Source organism: Ambystoma mexicanum, chromosome 14 (genome assembly GCF_040938575.1).
Source record: "Ambystoma mexicanum isolate Mex_15411 chromosome 14, UKY_AmexF1_1, whole genome shotgun sequence".
NCBI lineage: Eukaryota > Metazoa > Chordata > Amphibia > Caudata > Ambystomatidae > Ambystoma > Ambystoma mexicanum.
The window spans coordinates 158437710-158456858 of NC_090940.1; the positions used below are offsets into that span (position 1 = coordinate 158437710).

Below are 19149 nucleotides of genomic sequence, written 5' to 3' on the forward strand. Positions count from 1 at the left end.
TGGGACACAACTGCTTTGTTATAAAATCTCTATTGCAAATTAGCACACACATTTGGTGAGGATCCAATTAGGTGATAGTTCATGTTCAAAGCGTCTGAGAGCTGCTCATATACTTTCAACCACCCCCATCGCCCCCGAAATCAGAGGAATCTGCTACCCCTATGCTTTGGTCCCTTGAATCCTTATTAACCTCTACTTTCCATTACCCAGACACCATCCAAATAGAAGAGTGTGTCATCATCAAGTGCCCTTCCTTCTTTCAATGCCAGCCACTTTGTTGTGTACTTTCTTTTTCTTGGTAATAATATAACCATTTGTAGTGATAAGGACCTTGGTAGTGAGCCCTATCAGTTGCAAGTGCACTACTGCCCTAGGTAATGGCCCTAGCTTTGCAAGGGCCATTACCCCAGGCTGGTGAACTGTCACCAGCTGGTACAGCCTACCATCCAGCAGAACATGGGTAACATAGGAGTTGATTAGCTTTTAAGGAGAGAACATTGATGGTTGTCAAAGATGCTATAAAGTTAGTCTGAATCTTCAATGTAACATGATTTTACTGATAGCCTCCCTATGTTGACTGCAGTTTGGCATCTAAGATGAACGTAGTAATGTGTGAGACAGTTAAGTAGTAGGTAACTCTATAAAAAGATAAAGTGTTTACCTTTCCAGTTGTTGCTGTAGTTCGGCGGCACAGGCTGCGGTTTGTGTCACGTTGGTCAGCATGGTGACAATGGCCGTGGCCCTCTGAATAAGCAGCGGAGCTGTATGCTGGCCTCCTCGACAGTCACTGACAAGGCGAGAGAAGGTCTGAAGAATTTTCACAAGCACCGGGTAGAGATCACTGCCAATTCCAAGTTGTCGGGGGTACACAGGAAAGAAAGATACAAGCAAACACTTTACTCTAAATGTTCTAAAGAGCAAGGTCCATTGGAATGAAATAATATACACCTTGAACACTGACAGTGCCCCACATGAACACATTTTCGGGGGTACAGTAGGAGAATTTGCAATGCAAATAGCTACAAAGCTACCTTTAGCATTCCCATCCTGCTTTAATTATTATATAGCCACAAAACATAATTTGCTCTGAAATAAATGTGAAAACCCAAGCCCCACCACCTTGGCAGCATTACTAATGGATTTGTCAAGCATCAGATGAGGGGTAAGCCATTGTGGAAAGCAATACAAGAAAGAGAGTAAGTCAGGGTGGCTTTGGGAAAATCATTCTGTGAAGACACAGAAGACAGAATGTACGAGCTCTACGAAGCATAGAAGCGGTTTCAGGACTAGGTGATTTAGGGCATATCTGACCTACATGGAAGGACACTGACGAGGAAAGCACAGTGGACAGTTTGGGCCCAGTGATTAGTCAAATGAGGAAAAGGGCTAGCTGTGGACCTGGGTTGGCCAATCATAAAGTAAACAAACTTCAGTAAGGGGAGGGCAGAGGGGAGGGCAGGGTCACAGGCAAAGAAGAACCTCAAAGTAGCAGGACAAACAACCACGTAAGAGCCCACTTAAAAGATTGCACACTGAGCAGCTGTCCCTGAAGATAAAAATGATTTAACTGTGAATAGGAAAGCACGGTGAAAGGGCGAAAAAGCCATTACAAATGGCGGGATGACAGGCATGCTAAGGAATAAGAACTATATCTCCTATAAAGCAAGGTACTCAAGTAATAAAGTAGCAGGAGTAAGCAAGAACAAGATGGAGTCTCAGTCATTATAAAAGCATAAGTTTAATGAAAATAAGTGCACAAAAGAGATAAGTGGCACGGACTACAGTAAAAATATCCCTTCAAGTTTCCACCATGTAAAATACAGAATAAACCGATAAGTGTATCTAAAGAGAAATATGTTGCCTACAAAGGTATCTTCTACGTATGACAAGCAAGACAAACACCAGCCCCTATGAAAGGCATAATTCTAGTGCTGTTCCTTCTGCCACAAAAGATTGGAAAAAGACATTTCATTCATAAACTGAAAAACAGAAGCTGTGGTTGGCCCTCATTTGCACGGGGTGGCAATGTGGCCAGGAGGCAGGAAAGTATGCAGAGACACTCCCTGCATGTTCATCTGCCTTCTGACCATTTTGCAATGGTTCCCACAGATAGAGTGGGCTATAGAGCGAAATCCATTATGCAATTTCCATGCTTCATGCAGGTAAACTGACAGCACTTGCCCACACACCTGATTTTGAATCGGGTGGAGAGTCTGGAGTCCTTATGGATTCCATCTGCATTTTTCACCATAAGAAAGCAGAAGAAATCCACAGAGACTCCTTGTAGTAATGGATGCCATGTTTGTACATGTTAACCACCAGCACTGGGCACCACCCTGTGCACTGCAATGGGAATCAGGTGATCACACAGGTGATCACACAGGTTCCCATGACACTTTTTACTTTGTGAGAAAGACGATAAAAAACAGGGATCACCTCTGCAGGGTTCACCAGCAATTGTAAAATTATGTTAAGGGGGATTTCAATCAGGAAAGATCTAATTTACACCTTGGCACACATACTGAAAAGGAAAAGCAAAGACCAATCAAACAGCTGTATCAGTGAGAATGAGAATATTAACAGAGAACACTGCAATCGTGGATAATGTGTCATGTATTCCAACTCAGCAGATTAAAATGGATATTGTCTCATTAAGCGGAACCTTTTTGGATGGACTGCATTTTTTTTCATCTCACTTAACTGAATATCAAGAGGATGAGCTTCCTTTAAGAAGACAGCGGCCAGGTTCTCAAAACCTGTTTTGGCACAAACGAGTTGTGCCCTATTCTCAATGCCAGGAGACTGAACAATTATTTTATTTTTATTTTATTGGATATTTGTAAAGCGTCTAATACAGCAAATGGTGTTTCAAGGCACGACAAGACAAAAAAAGGTGGGAGAAGATAACAAAAACGGTACTACTAGGCATTGTGACATTCGGATCGTGCAACTGCAGTAACAAGAAGTAAGAGAGAGAGGGGGGCATGAGTGCCGGTCTGCGCAAAATGCAAAGTGTAGGGTGGGAAGGGAAGTGCAGAGAAAAGAGGAGGGAAGGAAAGTGAAAGGGGGCCAGAGGGGCTAGGCAAGTGTTAAGGGGAGGCCAGGTGGGCAAGTGCCAGGGATTACTTAGGTTGCAGGGGGTAAGAGTCCACATGCAAAGTGCAAGTAGGGCAGGGTGTGGGTGGGGCTGGTGCCCTGTAGTACTCAGCGGGAACCAGGTAGCCAGTCACTGAGGCAGAGGGGGGCATTAGCAGGGGAGGGGGAGAGGGAAGGAAGAGAAAAGGAGGGTTATGGAGCTTCCGGAACTTAAGGAGATCCCTCAAGCCTGAGAGGGGCAGGGAGACCTGGATTAGTTGAAGGGGGCGAAGGAAGATTGCGGAAGAGGTTGTAGCGGTAGTCCAGCGTAGAGAGAACCAGAGCTCTGGAGAGATTGAGTTTCTGGGGGAAGATGAGGAAAGGGAGAATGCCTCTGAGGAGGTGCAGCTGATAGTGGGACTTCTTGGCAAGGTCCATGATGTGAGGCGAGAAGGAGAGAGAGGAGTCAAAGATGACAGCAACGTTTTTAGCCTCACAAGAGAGTGAAGGGAGGGCACCAATGGAGAGCGGCCAGAGTGTAGGAGGGAACTGGGTTCCCAATGAGAAGAATCTCAGTCTTACTGGCATTAAGGCAGAGATCACTGGCAGCACACCATGCCTGATTAGCAGTCAGACAGTCAGGGATGAGAGAGGAGGAAGAGGAGGCAGTGGAGGGTAGCTTGAAGGAGAGCTGCATGTCATCTGCATAACACTGGAAGTGAGGAGAGAGGAAGATCAGGTGGGCCAGAGGGCAAGGTAGATGTTGAAGAGCCATGGCGAGAGGATAGAGCCTTGAGGAACGCTGCAGGTGGAGAGTGTGATAGGGGAGAGAAAAATAGGCCAGTTGTACCTGGGAATGTCGGTCGGAGAGAAATGAGGTCAACCAGTCCAGTGCCAGGCCTGTGATGCCAATGGTGTCACTTAGCCGATATGTCAGGGTGGCATGATTGATGGTGTCGAAGGCAGAGGAAGGATCCACAAGGAAAAGAATGGAGGGAGAGTTAGAATCAAAAATAGAGAGCAAGTCTTCACGGGTGTTCAGTAGAGCAGTTCCCGTGCCTGGTGGTCGTGGAGACAACCAACACATTCAGTGTTTTAGATCAGTTGGGAGATGACCAGCTTCTCCAGCAGTTTGCACAGGAAGGTCAAGGCTGGCACAATGGAGGCAATGTTGTCCTTGATAGTTCTGGAGGAGCAGGGGAGCACGTGTTTGGAGGAGATTTTCATAGATCGGACTTGTCTAGAGACCTCATCCGGTGCAATAGGTGAGCAAGAGGAGAGTAGGAGGGAAGGGGAAAGGGGGCTAAGGGAGGCCTGAGAGCTAGGGGTGGGAGGGGTGTAGAGGAGGGTGAGGAAAGTATCTCCCGAGTTTTAGTTAAGAAGTGGGAAGCCAGTGAAGCACAGAGGGTCAGGGATGGCAGGGAGACGTGGAGACTGTAGTAGGATTGGCGAGTAATTTGCAAATTTTAAACAGTTTGCCTGTGTGGTTAGTGGCCCCAGACGGCAGGCCAGTCTGTCAGAGGATGTGCCAGATGCCCGTCACTTCTGCACAGCAACTCTCTACTTGTGTTTCCCACAGGCTAGGTCAGAGTCCTGTCAGGTGTTGCGCTTGGAGGCAGGCTTCATGCAAATCCTCATGACAGGGGCAAGGATGTCCAGGGTGTTGGTGATGGATAGGTGAAAATTAGCAGGGTCATTGTGGGAGTCCATATCAGGAGTGGGAGGGGCAATGAAAGAGGCTGCGAACGCAGCAACTGACACTTACTTCATCGGTCAAATGACAGAGAAGGAGACTGGCAGTGCAGGCTGAGGCTTAGCAAGGGGTTTAAAGAGATCCAGTTGAGAGGACAGGCGAGCATGATCAGACCAGGAGACAGGTGTAATGAGAGGGTTGGAGATGGGGATGTCTACTGAGATGAGAGCATATAACATATGTCCAGCTGAGTGCATCAGACCGAAAGGGAGAATGATGAGGGAAAGAAATTCACAGAGGCTTTGGAAGAGTCCAGTGGCCGAATCAGGAGAGTCAAAGTGAATATTGAAGTCTCTGAGGAGGAGAAGCTTGGAGATTGAGGGAAGAAGAGAAAAGATGAGGTCAGAACACTCTGAGAGGAAGAGGGAGATCATACTAGGTGTCCTAAAGATGGGGGGCGAGAGGGTTGGAGTAGTAAACACTTGTGTATAGGCGTGTTATAAATGCCGATATATCATAGAGACACTAAGCCTGCAGACGAGGCATTCGAAGGAAGAGTAGGTTTGAGTGGGAATGATGGTAGCAGGGACCCATTCAGGGAAGATCAAGGCCACTCCGCCTCCACACCCGTTAGGCCTTGGTTTAAAGAGGATCTGGTAGTCCTAAGGGAGGAGTGTGTCAAAAGCAGTGACAGAGCTGGCAGCAAGCCACATCTCAGTGAGAGCAAGAACGTCAAGGTCAAAGTCTTCAAGAAGGAGACAGATATCAGAAGAGTGTTTAACAGCAGGGCGAAAGCTGCGGGTAGCTAGGTGCACCTGGTTGCTACCTTTGAAGGTCTTCCGAGGAGGGGTGCAGGGTTCAGGTACGCCGGTCAGTAGGGGCGAAGGGGCAAGAGGAGTGGCAGATGAAGGAGTGGCAGGAGAAGGGAGGAAGTTGATGCCTATCAAGAAGGAGGAGGTTGGACTGAGAGACTTGGGCCATGACAGTGCCATTCTGATAGACATTAATGATGCACCTAGAGGATGAGAATCATGCCAAGAGTACTTCCCATCTGGTGCCACCATTAATGGGCGACAAAGAGAAAGGGGAGAAGACTGAGACCATGTGGGGAGTCCAAAGATTCGTAGAGGGAATGACAAAGAGGATGTCTGTAACATTATGCCTGGATGAAGCGTTGATTTAGGTTTCAGCGATGGACAGCCCTGGATTGGAGACCAGGAGATATTTTATGAACTTTTTCCTTCCAGGCTTCGAGGGAGAGGTAGGATAGGTGATAGAGTAGCAGTTAGAGTAAAGAGGAGAGATGGAGAGCACCATGGAGGCAGAGAGCAGAGAAATGGAAAGGGGAGAGAGACAGAGAAGCTGCACAATGCACGACAAACTCACCAGGTGGACTAGCAGCAAGACAGTTGCAGATGTCAGGTGCACGAGATGTCCCAGGTCGCCGAAAACAGGGCATTGCACTGCTCCAGCAACAAGAGGGTGAATGCACAAAAGGACAAGCACAAGAGTCGAGTGATCTGCAGCAACTTTTGCTGGTAAGGGAGACACGAGGTGCCAGGAGTCAGATGAAACAGGGACCTCACGCTGTTCCAAAGGAGTTACCTCTTTGGAAGCCGGCCCAACTTTCAGTGCGGTGAGCAGAGCACCTTTCCAGCAATAGCAATCTGATAGCTCACACTACTAATGTTGCAAAATCCCAGTGGAGGGGACCCAAGGTTCACTAACTTCTGTCGTAAATCTCCCCCCGTCTCACCTGTGATCGCGATCTCCCTTGTTCGGCCGCAGGACTCTTCCTGTGGATCGTTCGGGTCTTGAATAGGCTCGCCCGAGCCTCGTCAGGTTGCAGGACGCGTTCAGAATTCCGGGAAGTTCGTGGTTCCAGGGTATCCAGGATTTAGCGAGGAACGAGTAAGTAGGGGGGAAAATCCAGGAACAGGATAAAAGGCAAGAAGGAAGTAAGAGGATCAAAGGAAACCAATGTAGAGAGTAAGAACACGTCGGGTCACTACCGAAGATAGCGTTGAGACGCGCGGACCCGCAGGGGCGTGACCATTTTATGGTACGTGCCACGATGTGAAAGCTAGTGCGTAGCACGGAGCTTGGTACGGCCATGTTGGGAGGAACAAGGAGTACAAGCCCTTCGTGACAATGACCATGAGGTCCAGAAGGGGCAATTTCGCCGGGTCATGACAGCATGCCCCCTCCCAAGACTGGTTCCTCCAGGCTTGCCTGGGTGACTAAGATGGAATCTTCTAAGCAAACGAGGGGTCTTTAAATTAGAAACTGGTTCCCATGTTCTCTCGCTAGGGGGCTAACCTTTCCACTCGACCAGATATTGTAGTCGACCCCTCCTATACCTGGAATCTCATATCCTGGACACCTCATATTACAACTGGTCGTCCACAACAATAGGTGTGGGTTTGAAGGGTTTTCGAGTAGAACTAATGTAGGGTTTCAACAGGGAAGTATGGAAGACTGGATGTATCTTCTTCCAGGAATCCGGGAGCTTAAGTCGGAAGGAGACAGGATTGATGATCTCCTTTATAGAAAATGGACCATAATAGCGAGGAGCTAATTTGTTTGGTCATAGATGTCGAGGTAACATTTTCGAGGCTAACCAGACTTGATCGCCAACTGAATAGGAAGGTGATGGTCTTCTCTTAGAGTCCGCATATCTTTTGGTTCGAGTCTGGGCCTGTTCTAACTGATCCTTTGCCTCTCTTTGTAAGTCGATCAGCGTCTGGGTCCAAGAGTCAAGGGTAGGTACCTGAGTAGATTCTGGAAGAACTGATGGTAGAACAGACGGGTGATAACCTTGAATGTAATAGAAAGGGCTGATCTTGAGAGCTGAATGATCTGAGTTATTGTAGGAGAATTTGGCTAAAGGTATAAGGAGAGACCAATCGTCTTGAACCTTGGTGGCAAAACAATGAAGATATTGTTCCAGGGTTTGATTTACTCGTTCCGTTACCCCATTGGTTTGTGGATTATAGCCTGAAGAAAGGGCACGTTGGATTCCTAGAACACGACAGAGATGTTTCCAGAATTGTGAAATATACTGAGGTCCCCGATCCAAAATAATTTTGTAAGGAAGGCCATGAAGACGAAAAATATGTTCCAGGAAAATTCCAGCAAGTTCTGAGGAAGATGGTAGTTTATACAATGGTGTAAAATGAGCTAGATGAGTGAACAAGTCAATGGTTACCATGATGGTTGTATATCCTCGGGAAGGTGGTAATTCAACAATGAAGTCAGTGGCAATAACTTCCCAGGGTCTGGTTGGCAACGTAGGTTGTAGAAGCAGGCCCGCCGGCCTCTGATTATCGTATTTGTTCTGACTACAAATAGCACAGGTCTTGATGTATTGAACTACACTGGACTTCATCCCTGGCCACCAGAACTGTTTTTGTATAAAACGGAAGGTGTTGGTTACTCCTCGATGGCCGGAGTGAAGAGTATCATGGCATAGATTCATTACCTTCTGTTGAAGTTCTTTTGTCGGAATGACCACTGAATTGTTCTTGAATAAATATCCTTCCTTGATTGTCAGACGCCAGGGATTTTTCTTCGATATGTCCTTCCAGAGTTCAGATAGTTGAGTCTGTGCTCTGATTTCTTCCAGGAGATTGATCGCTTGAGCTACAAAGATTGTGGGTGGAAACATTTTAGGATAGATCTTATCCTCCAAGGGAATGTAGTCGGGACGCCTAGAAAGGGCATCGGCAATCAAGTTTTGCGATCCAGGAAAATGTGAAATTTGAAATTGATATTGAGCAAAGAAGTAGGCCCACCGAGCTTGTCTACTGTTCCTGCACTCCATGGATTGTAGGACCTGAAGATTTCGATGATCAGTACGGACTTGAACTGGATATTTAGCACCCAGGAGTAAATGTCTCCATTCAGTGAAGGCATGACAAATAGCCAATAACTCCTTCTCCAGAACTGAGTAGTGAGTCTCACTGGTGGTCAGGGTCCGTGAGAGATAAGCAATGGGATGTTCCAATTTATCATCGGATTCTTGTTTTAAAACTACTCCTATGGTGTAATTGGAGGCATCAGTTTCCACTAGAAAAGGACGATTTATGTCAGGTTGGGCCAGGATGGGGGCCTGAGTGAATTCTTCTTTCAAGAGTTGGAATGCCTTGTCTTGTGGTATAGACCAGTTAAATGGAACGTCTTTCTTCAGGAGATTAACAATGGGTTGAACAATCTCAGAAAAAGGTGGGAATGAATTTCCGGTAGAAGTTGGCAAGCCCCAGGAAGGATTGTATTTGCTTAACAGATGTTGGGGCGGGCCAAGCCAGTATGGCCTTCACCTTTGAAGGGTCCATACTAATACCTTCTGAACTAAGGACAAATCCCAGATAGTGAACTGATGTAACATGAAACAAACATTTTTCTGGTTTGGCTAAGAGTTGATTTTCATGGAGACGTTGAAGTACTGCTTTTAGATGTTCTTCATGTTTCAAGGAGTCCTTGGAGAAAATCAATATGTCATCCAAGTAGACGATAACATTGAGAAATAACATGTCAGAGAACACCCTATCCATAAAAAGCTAGAAGACTGTGGGAGCATTAGTCAGACCAAAGGGCATGACTAGGTATTCAAAGTGACCAAAGGGTGTTCTAAAGGCTGTTTTCCATTCGTCTCCTTCCCGGATACGGATCAAATGGTAAGCACCTCGGAGATCCAGTTTCGTGAATATCACTGCACCTCTCGCAGCTTCAAGGATATCCGAGATCAGGGGTAGTGGGTATCTGTCTTTCAGGGTGTATTGATTTAGGCCCCGATAGTCCAGGCAAGGTCTGAGCTCTTTGGTATCCTTTTTTGGAACGAAGAATAATGAAGCACCAGCTGGTGATTTTGAAGGTCTTATGGTGCCGTTCTCAAGATTAGTGTCTAGGTATTCCCGGAGGGCTCTCTTTTCGGGTTCTGAAAGGATAAACATCCTGCCAAAAGGAATCACTGCTGAGGGTTCAGTATCTATGGCACAGTCTTTGGGTCTATGTGGAGGTAAGGCTTGAACAATGGGCGTAGAGAATACATCAGCATACCCTTGATAGATCTCTGGAACTTGTACAATATTGGAAACCATGAATGGTGTCTCTGGACACCTTGGTAGACTTATAGGAGCTGTGACTGAGGTATCCAGGTTTAAACAATGGTTCAACCAGAACTCCGAGCCCAGGAATAAGGATCCGGCCATCCAGTTAATATATGGATTGTGCCTTTGTAACCAGGGCATGCCCAGAACCAAGGGGTAATGGGCTGATTTTATAATGTCAAACACAATCCTTTCTTGATGATGATTTATGGAAAGATGGATTTCCCTTGTTTGCAGATTTATGGGTCCTGAGGAAAGAGGTCTTCCGTCAATTGCTTCCAATGGCTGTGAAAAACTTCTTGCTTCATATGGAATGTTATGGCTTCTGACCCAATCTTGATCAATGAAGACTCCCATTGCTCCGCAATCCACCAAGGCCAGTATGGGGTAGACCTTGTCCTTGGATGGCGATAAAAAGGCCTGTAATATCACCAATTTGTTTTGTCCAGGAGAGTTCAAGGATGGAATTGATGTGGAGCAAACATCGCTCTCCCGAAACCTTGCTCCATTTAGGATCGGGAGCTGGCGTTTCCCGAGCGTCGGGGAGGAGCCAGAGGACACTCTTTAACTAGATGTTTATCTGAGGCACAATACATGCATAAGCCAGTGTGTATCATTCTTAACCTTTCCTGCGGGGAAATTGGTCCACGAAAGGCTCCAAGTTGCATGGGTTCAGAATCAGTGCTCGATTCTTGGAAGATTCTGTCCTTGTAGTATTCTCTGGGGAGTTTCTTTGAATTGAGACTTTATTCTTTTTCTTTTCGGCCTTTCTTTCTTGGATTCTGAAGTCTATTTGCATAGACAAGTCCAGGAGGGTCTGGAATGAACTAGGACGTGCCACCCTGGCTAATTCGTCCTTAATCTCTTCATTTAGACCTCTGCGAAACAAGGTAAAACTGGCTTCCAGGGGCCAGTCCGCCTCTTTGGCTAGCTGTTTGAATCTGGTAACATAGGTCAACATATCTTGGGATCCTTGTTGGAAGTCAAGTAACTTCTCTTGAGCACCGTGGACCAGCTCTTGACGTTCGAACATGGTCTTGAGTTCCGCGATGAACCCTTCATAATCACCCAGGAGAGCATCCCCTGAATTGAGTAAAGGAGTGGCCCATGTAAGGGCATTACCGGAAAGATGCGATATTATGAAGCCCACCTTAGCCCTAGGAGTTGAGAAATAGTAGGGCTTAAAGGTAAAATGTACCAAACAAGAATCCAGGAATCCACGCAAGGTCTTTGTTGAACCGTCGTATTTATCAACCACTCCTCCCAATAATACGCTGTCCTTGTTCGCGGAGTCACGTGACAAGACAAGCTGTCTTAGCGCTGCATTCTCGGCTTTTAAATTCTGCATCTCTGTGGAAAGTTCTTGCATTCCGCGCATCAGGTCCTGAATAGCATTCTCCATGGTAGAATCCGTATTGATCGTTTGGCGTCTCAAACTGTTGTAAATCTCCCCCGTCTCACCTGTGATCGGGATCTCCCTTGTTCGTTCGGGTCTTGAATAGGCTCGCCCGAGCCTCGTCAGGTTGCAGGACGCGTTCAGAGTTCCGGGAAGTTCGTGGTTCCAGGGTATCCAGGATTTGGCAAGGAACGAGTAAGTAGGGGGGAAAATCCAGGAACAGGATAAAAGGCAAGAAGGAAGTAAGAGGATCAAAGGAAACCAATGTAGAGAGTAAGCACACATCGGATCACTACCGAAGATAGCGTTGAGACGCGCGGACCCGCAGGGGCATGACCATTTTATAGTACGTGCCACGACGTGAAAGCTAGTGCGTAGCACGGAGCTTGGTACGGCCATGTTGGGAGGAACAAGGAGTACAAGCCCTTCGTGACAATGACCATGAGGTCCAGAAGGGGCAATTTCGCCGGGTCATGACAACTTCTCCATATATCCAGGGCAAACTTCTGTAGTGTCGACCGATCCTGGTCACTTCTCTTGAGTGAGGCAGACCCTCAACCCCCTGACACACGCAAGAGCCCACTCAATGAAACAATGATGGGCCAAAATGTTTTGCTTAAATGCAGAAGAAAAAATTCAGATTACTGCAGGAGCAGGGCTATGTTGGTGCTGGGGAATGGCCTCTGTTCAAAGCAGGCCACTGTCCAACCACACCGCACTGGAAAGCAGCCTCCTCACATTTGAAAGGTTGTATGGAAGAATCAGTACCCAATGCCTGCCATTAACCTCTGTATCCCTTGCCAAGGGATGGCGAGCTGACAGTCTCACCTCATCAAAGAGGTGTGATGGGAACATCTCTCTGTGGGACTGAGCCCTGCATGCCGATGGATCCTCTATGGTGCAGGGGGTCTTTAAGCACACCATGCCCGCCGCAAAGTCTTGCCCCGCAGTCAGCGACACGTCCGCGGCCGCAAACCAGGCCCCGCTCCCCATGACCATGAAAATCCTGCTACGGTGGGGGGTTTCGCTCAACCCAAAGCAATGTGGAAGTCAACGGAGTGGGGAAGGCAAACAACTGCTTCCTTGGCTGCCGCCAGCCCGCCAGGTCTCTGCGCTCCACCACAGCAGCACGGGAGCTGCACCAGCCACAAACTCCCACTCCAGGGGCAGGGGCACGAGTCACACAATACAAAAGAGTAGTTCTGCTAAGTCACTGCCGAAGACCCTCAGTTTGGTAGACCCACCGACATCCTAGCTGCAAGGTCATTGTCGGCCAGTGCTGCCACAGCCTCTGGCGAGGACAATGAGGAACCACCACTCGGTTCATGGAGCGCTCCTCCTCTGCTTGGCAGGGGGACCACTGTATCACAGCAATCCTCAAGGCCAGGATCACAAAACTTCAGCCACCACTTCCCAGGGCGGCATGGGAACCAGCCAAGCCCCCCCAAATCTCAGCCTCAGGGGAGCTGGAACCATTCAGAGTCCAATGTAAATTATCCCTGTGCCAACCGCACCATTCAGGGCCTCATCGGAAGATAGGGAACCTTCAGATTCCCTTTCTCACCCCCTATGCGAATTTACGTAAATAAAGGGTTTGTTCTGCACATTCTAAATTTACAAATGGGATGCGCTTTGAAAGGCACAGAAACGAGACACTTGAGAGGGCAATTTCTGATCATGACATGCATTTTTCTTTAAGTACCACAGCAACGATTTAAACCACTGCTAAACTTGCCTAAACAGGGATAGAAATACTTTTTGCGTTAAAGTAAAATGCGATTCCATCACCCACCCGCATTTTGTCTCGGGAGGATAGCTCAGGGACAACGCACTCGCCTTGGAAACAAGAAGGTGCGGAGCAACACAGGTTCGATCCCCAGGTCCGCGCTTAGAAACCTCTGGGTATTAAGCGCGTTATAAATAACCAATTACAATTACAATTATGGGATCCTGTCATACATTAGTGTTGGGAGATGTGTTCAAGGGGGCTGGACAGCACATCTTTTGTACTGCTGCACAGCTCCCAAGAAATGAACAGACTAACAGAAATGAAAAAAGCACTTCCTGTGCACCTTTTTTTAATTTGCCTTAGTTTTTGAGAATTTGAATCACTAGGTTAGGTTTCAGTGTACACTCTGCGATTGACATGTATTGCAGCGCCAAGGGCAATGTTTATGAACTGAAGTTCAACATTATAAAATGAGGCCTATCAGAAAGATGAGTAGGATGAACATGCAGAGACAACGTTGTGTATATTTAAACAAAAACATATTACAGCTATTTACAGAATTGAGCCTAACTAAAAAATTGAAAAGTAAATCTTTAACAGCAAGCACGAGGATGGCTTTTCCTTTGATTTAACAGTTTGAGTTTTAGCTTGCAAATCTGAATACAGGTGTTAGGAAATATTTCTCTTTTAGGTAACTTTCCCTCCATATTCTATGGACCCTGAAGCTTTTTGCTTTTGTTTTTTAACCTGTCCTGACTGTTTACACATAAATAAAGCCTTCAGCTTCACTTCCCTGGCCTTTTGCTAATTTGTTATGGGGGAAACTGACTAGTCCTTCAGACTGTCCGTGCTGGGAAACTATGTTTCCGTTTTGTCTTTTTACTTTTTATCTAATTGGGGAGCCTTTTAACAGTGCACACAACATCTTACAATGTAGTGCATTGGGGATACTTTTGTATCACCTAAACTTCTACTCTGGGGATTTTTTGGTTACTTTTATATGTGGCTCAAAAGAAGCTGGTGGAGGCAGTTACATTTTTACAATTTTTGCAGTTCTTTTAGTGTGCACATTCGCGCTTATCGCGTCCGACTACTAAACGTGGCTAGTGGCCTAAAATGACTGTGCCACTAGATTTTTTTCACTTGTTCTTTAGCCATCTCAGGTCAGGAAATCCCTAATACGATCATGAATTTGTCCGGGAAAGCTGCTGTTTTCGCAGGCTAGTGCCTGCCATTTGTGTGTGGACACAGGAAATGGGTGGGACTGTCTGGTCCCATTCCATAACCATGATGCCTGAAAGACTGGAGTGCATGCATGTGCAAAACCCACAGTGGTCCCTGATTGGACCAATGCTGGCTAAATGAGTGGTGCAGATCCTTACAGGGCTGGGATTTGCCACCAGACAGGATTTGAGATAAGAGGAGGCCTCCTGCAGCCATTCCAGCAGATTAGCATTGGAGCCAAGCATCATGTGTAGCCGTGCAGCCGACTGAAGATCCGTGGACGACTCTTGAAGAAGCCCGTCAACCTTTCCTGCAATTGACCCAGCAAAGCCCTGCTTGGGAACTGGCCACCAGGGGGCGCACGGACAGGCATGCTCTGCGCGTGAGCTCCGCTACCACGGCCCCCAAAGTGGACTGAGCCCCCACTTAAGGCCCCCCCCCGTGGTAAAAATGAACGTGCTGCTGTCGGAAGGTCCTCCCCCCCCATGTGGTGAGAATCCAGAGCAAAAACGGTGGAAGACTCGCCCAGAAATCGCTCCGTGAAGCCGAGCCACCATACGAGCGCTGGGACGACTGGCAGGCCCTCAGGCAACAACGAGCGGCGAACAGCAGAGAAGCTGGAGCAGGCCCCGCAGCTGAGGGCCCCGAAGAAGAGGACACTGCCCGCAGTCAACGGGCGGCCCTCCACCACGAACGAGCAGCGCTGTGAGCGGGGAGCCGGAGACAGGACCTGAAGGTGAGTGCCCTCAGGCAACAACGAGCGGCGAACAGCAGAGAAGCTGGAGCAGGCCCCGCAGCTGAGGGCCCCGAAGAAGAGGACACTGCCCGCAGTCAACGGGCGGCCCTCCACCACGAACGAGCAGCGCTGTGAGCGGGGAGCCGGAGACAGGACCTGAAGGTGGGTGCCCTCAGGCAACAACGAGCGGCGAACAGCAGAGAAGCTGGAGCAGGCCCCGCAGCTGAGGGCCCCGAAGAAGAGGACACTGCCCGCAGTCAACGGGCGGCCCTCCACCACGAACGAGCAGCGCTGTGAGCGGGGAGCCGGAGACAGGACCTGAAGGTGGGTGCCCTCAGGCAACAACGAGCGGCGAACAGCAGAGAAGCTGGAGCAGGCCCCGCAGCTGAGGGCCCCGAAGAAGAGGACACTGCCCGCAGTCAACGGGCGGCCCTCCACCACGAACGAGCAGCGCTGTGAGCGGGGAGCCGGAGACAGGACCTGAAGGTGGGTGATACGCGGTGCGAGGTGGCGCCGCTGTGAACCTGGCCCCTTAACGCCGCGGAGAGCTGGAATAGCCGAAACCCCAACGAAACGGGACACGTAGGGCGAAACCGGCTACAATAATCCTGAGAGACAGTCTCACAGGGAAAACCCCCGACAGACGGCTCGCCCTACCGCAGCTTGGAGGAAAGGACGGGGCGGACACTGTATGTTACGGAAAGAAGAGACCCGGGGTGATAAACTGTGCTCCACAGCGGCTACTGTCCTGGAGGTGCGCAGTGGACGAGAACGCAACCAGGAACACCCAATATAAGATTAATGAGCAAAGCGTCCCCGAGCCCTTCCACATTATACCCGGTCCTGCACACGTCCATCGGACTGTATTGAATCACAGGAGACCAAGCACCGACGGTGAGTCGCCACCAGGGGGACAAAGACAAAGCCTATGATCAAGGGGAGAGGCCTCAACTGAGGAGATAATCACTCTGGACTGACAATCCCTGAAAGGAAAGAACATTCCATTAACTCATCGCTGGGACCCAGGCTACTCGCAGCAATACACAACTCCAAGCAATCGCCAGCAGATATTCTAATCCTAAGCCGAAAAAATCTCCGACAAGCTTCACCCGAGGCACACTTATCCTCCATCGCCTGCAAAACGGAGTGAAGAACGCATAAAGGTACTGGGGGATAGTCCACTGTGCCGTCACAACGACCCCACCTGCATTCATCCTGCAGGCACACCCCCCACATCGCATAATAAACTCCCCTGCTGTCTAAAGAGCACCTCAGGTGACCCACGTGCACCAGTGAATCTACCACACTCTGAGCATAACCACGGCCGCACCAGGATCTCACAACCCCCAACGAGCCAACCAAGACCACTGCTACTGAAGTACAGAGGGTTGGGCCCCCGATTCGCCTCCTCTGCAATCTGATAACCCAAATACCCCAAGCAACACCACAGTACCTCGGGAGAACCAATGGACATAAAGGACAAACTGGCCACATTCTCCTACACCCCGACCTCTACCGAGAATCTGGACTCCACAATGGCGAATCAGAGCTCCTCAGTGAGTGAGTCCGCGGCTACCAAGGGAGACATCGCTGCTCTCCTGGGAGAAATTAAAAATATGGGGGCCAGCATTGGCTCCAAAATTGATAAAATCACCCAACGACTGGACACCATGGAGGAAAGGTTGGACGGAGTTGAGAATAATCAAGCATCAATAGATACCCTGGAGGCGCAATTGGACCAGCGGATGACTGCATTGGAGCAACGTGAAGAGAGCCTCAAACTTAAGCTCGACGACTTGGAAAACCGGGAGAGACGGAACAACCTGAGAATCTTCGGTATTCCGGAACGACAGGGGGAAACAGAGAGTGACCTGAGGAATGCCCTCCATGATATCATCAAGCTTTTACTTGCCGACGAAGAGGTTGATGAACCCAAGACAGAAAGAATACACAGAGCTGGCGGCCCTCCAGGCGGACCTAGATCAGTCCTAGCTCGATTTCACCGCTTCCAGGACAAGATGAGGATCCTAGAGAAAGCAAGAAGCAGTGACTCAATCACATTCCAAGGATCCCAAGTTACGATATATCAAGATCTATCCACTATGACCTTGGCACTCCGTCGCATGTGTGGCCCCCTCACCAAACATCTGAAGGAAAAGACTCTAAGATACAGATGGGGATACCCCTTCTCCCTATCCTTTGACTATAATGGGAACAAAATCAAGTTGAGTTCGGAAGGGGAGATCAAGGCGTGTATTTCAGATCTTCTTGGTCCAAACATGGAAGAGGATGGTCGAGAGGACCAGCGTCGAGAGGAAAGAAGATGGCGCATACAGGGGCCCAGAAGGAAACGAGTCAAGGGTTCAAGAAAATACCGGAGAGGTAATACCCCTCCAGGGGGTGAGAACTGATGAACCACAATACTGGTAAGATGGCACACATTTTAATACACATGTTCATGACCCGAACTGCCTAAGGATCTATGAGCTCTGAAGAGATTTGGGTCATGTAAACGGAAGAGGGGGGTGATCGGGGGCTCAGTCAAGACTGTGATGTTAATGTGATCTTGGGGACGTGAAGTAACGGTCCTCAGGGGTGGTTCGATGCCGGATCCACATTTCTACGTGGGCCTGCACGAACGCCGTCAAGTTGGGAGGGTTTGGGGGAGGGGGGGTTGGGCGGACAACAAACGAACAGAATATGATGCGTCAGCGGCAACACAAAAGATGGCTCAAGAATCCAAGAGTCCTCATCTAAGATACATCCACTCAATGCGGGTCACAAATTCACGATCGACATACTATGAAAATGGCACCGGTTGAAGAGCGGAAGGACAGGGAGTCCCTTAGGATAGGAACACTTAATGTGAAAGGCCTCAATTCACCAACCAAGAGATCACTGGTGGCAAGGGAATTCCGTAGATCTCAAATTGACATCCTCCTTCTACAAGAGACGAAGTTCGCTAAGGGAGAAGAGAGGGGGATATTAGGGAAAAAAGGGGGAAAGGAATTCTGGGGCTCTGGCCCACTCAGGAAGGGAGGAGTTGGAATTTTGGTCAAAAATGGAATTAACTTTGAAGTGGAAAAGACTTGGTCTGATGTGAGTGGGCGTGCCCTCCTGATTTCCGGGACGATCGCAAAGGTCAGAATAACAGTGGCAGTAATATACTCTCCCAACACGGGACAATCCAAGTTTCTAGAGAAGACAATACCCAAAATAATGTTGGAAGCATCGGGCCAAGTTGTTCTCGGAGGAGACTTTAATCTGTGGGCAGACCCGACCAAGGACTGGGAACCAGGTAACCCCGAGACAAGAAACCAACCGAGAAGTGATTACACGGGACTCCCTGACATAATGGAGATGTATGATTTGCAAGACGTATGGAGAACTAAACACCCGCATGATAGAGGTTACACATTTTATTCCAATCCGCACAAAACTTTTACCCGGATCGACTATTTGTACCTCACCAGGGTCCTTCTGGAATCCACGATATCGTCGGAAATCATCCCGATAGTGTGGTCAGACCATGATATGGTCCTGTCAGACATAAGATGGGCAGACTTGCCCGTTCCAGGAGGAAAGTGGCGCTGTAACGAAAGCCTGTGGAAAGATGCAGTATTTAAAACTGAAATGGCGACTGAAATCGAGGAATACCTTAAACTAAATAACAATGGGGAAGTTTCCAAGCAAACAGTATGGGAGGCGGGTAAGGCCACTTGGAGAGGTATCCTAATACGTGAAGGATCTACTAAGAAAAGGGAAAGGAAGATCATCGAGCATAGGCTTCGGTCTGAAATATGCAAACTGGAAAGCGAGGATAGGGGACACCTAGGAGCAGATTGTGACAACATTAAAATAGCGCAACGTAAAAGGGAAGAACTAAGATTATTGGAACACGAACAAATCGTACGCAAACTTCGATTTCTCAAACAAAAATTCTATGAGAAAGGGGATAAAGCTGACGCACTACTTGCAGCCAGATTAAGAAAGCAAAGAGCGGAACGAAAAGTGAAAGAGATAATTGAAGAAAACCCCGAGACCCCCCCCTACTCCCTTCACCATACCGGAGAGCTTCGCTAGCTTCTATGAGCAATTGTACACCTCAGAAGTGACCCCAGGCCAATTAGACACAGATCACTATCTCTCCCTGGTAGATATGCCTAAAATTTCACACTCTGAAGCTGA

General features: G+C 48.3%; 1 protein-coding gene across 3 annotated transcripts in view; it reads right to left on the minus strand.

Annotated features, from left to right (window-relative positions):
• RPAP1 (RNA polymerase II associated protein 1) overlaps positions 1–19149 on the minus strand; it is an 850859-nt gene that overhangs the window by 241333 nt on the left and 590377 nt on the right. For all 3 annotated transcript variants that reach the window (XM_069638789.1, XM_069638790.1, XM_069638791.1), the window contains exon 16: positions 662–841. In XM_069638789.1, the coding sequence (XP_069494890.1) occupies positions 662–841 (180 nt within the window). The remainder of the gene's footprint in view (positions 1–661; positions 842–19149) is intronic.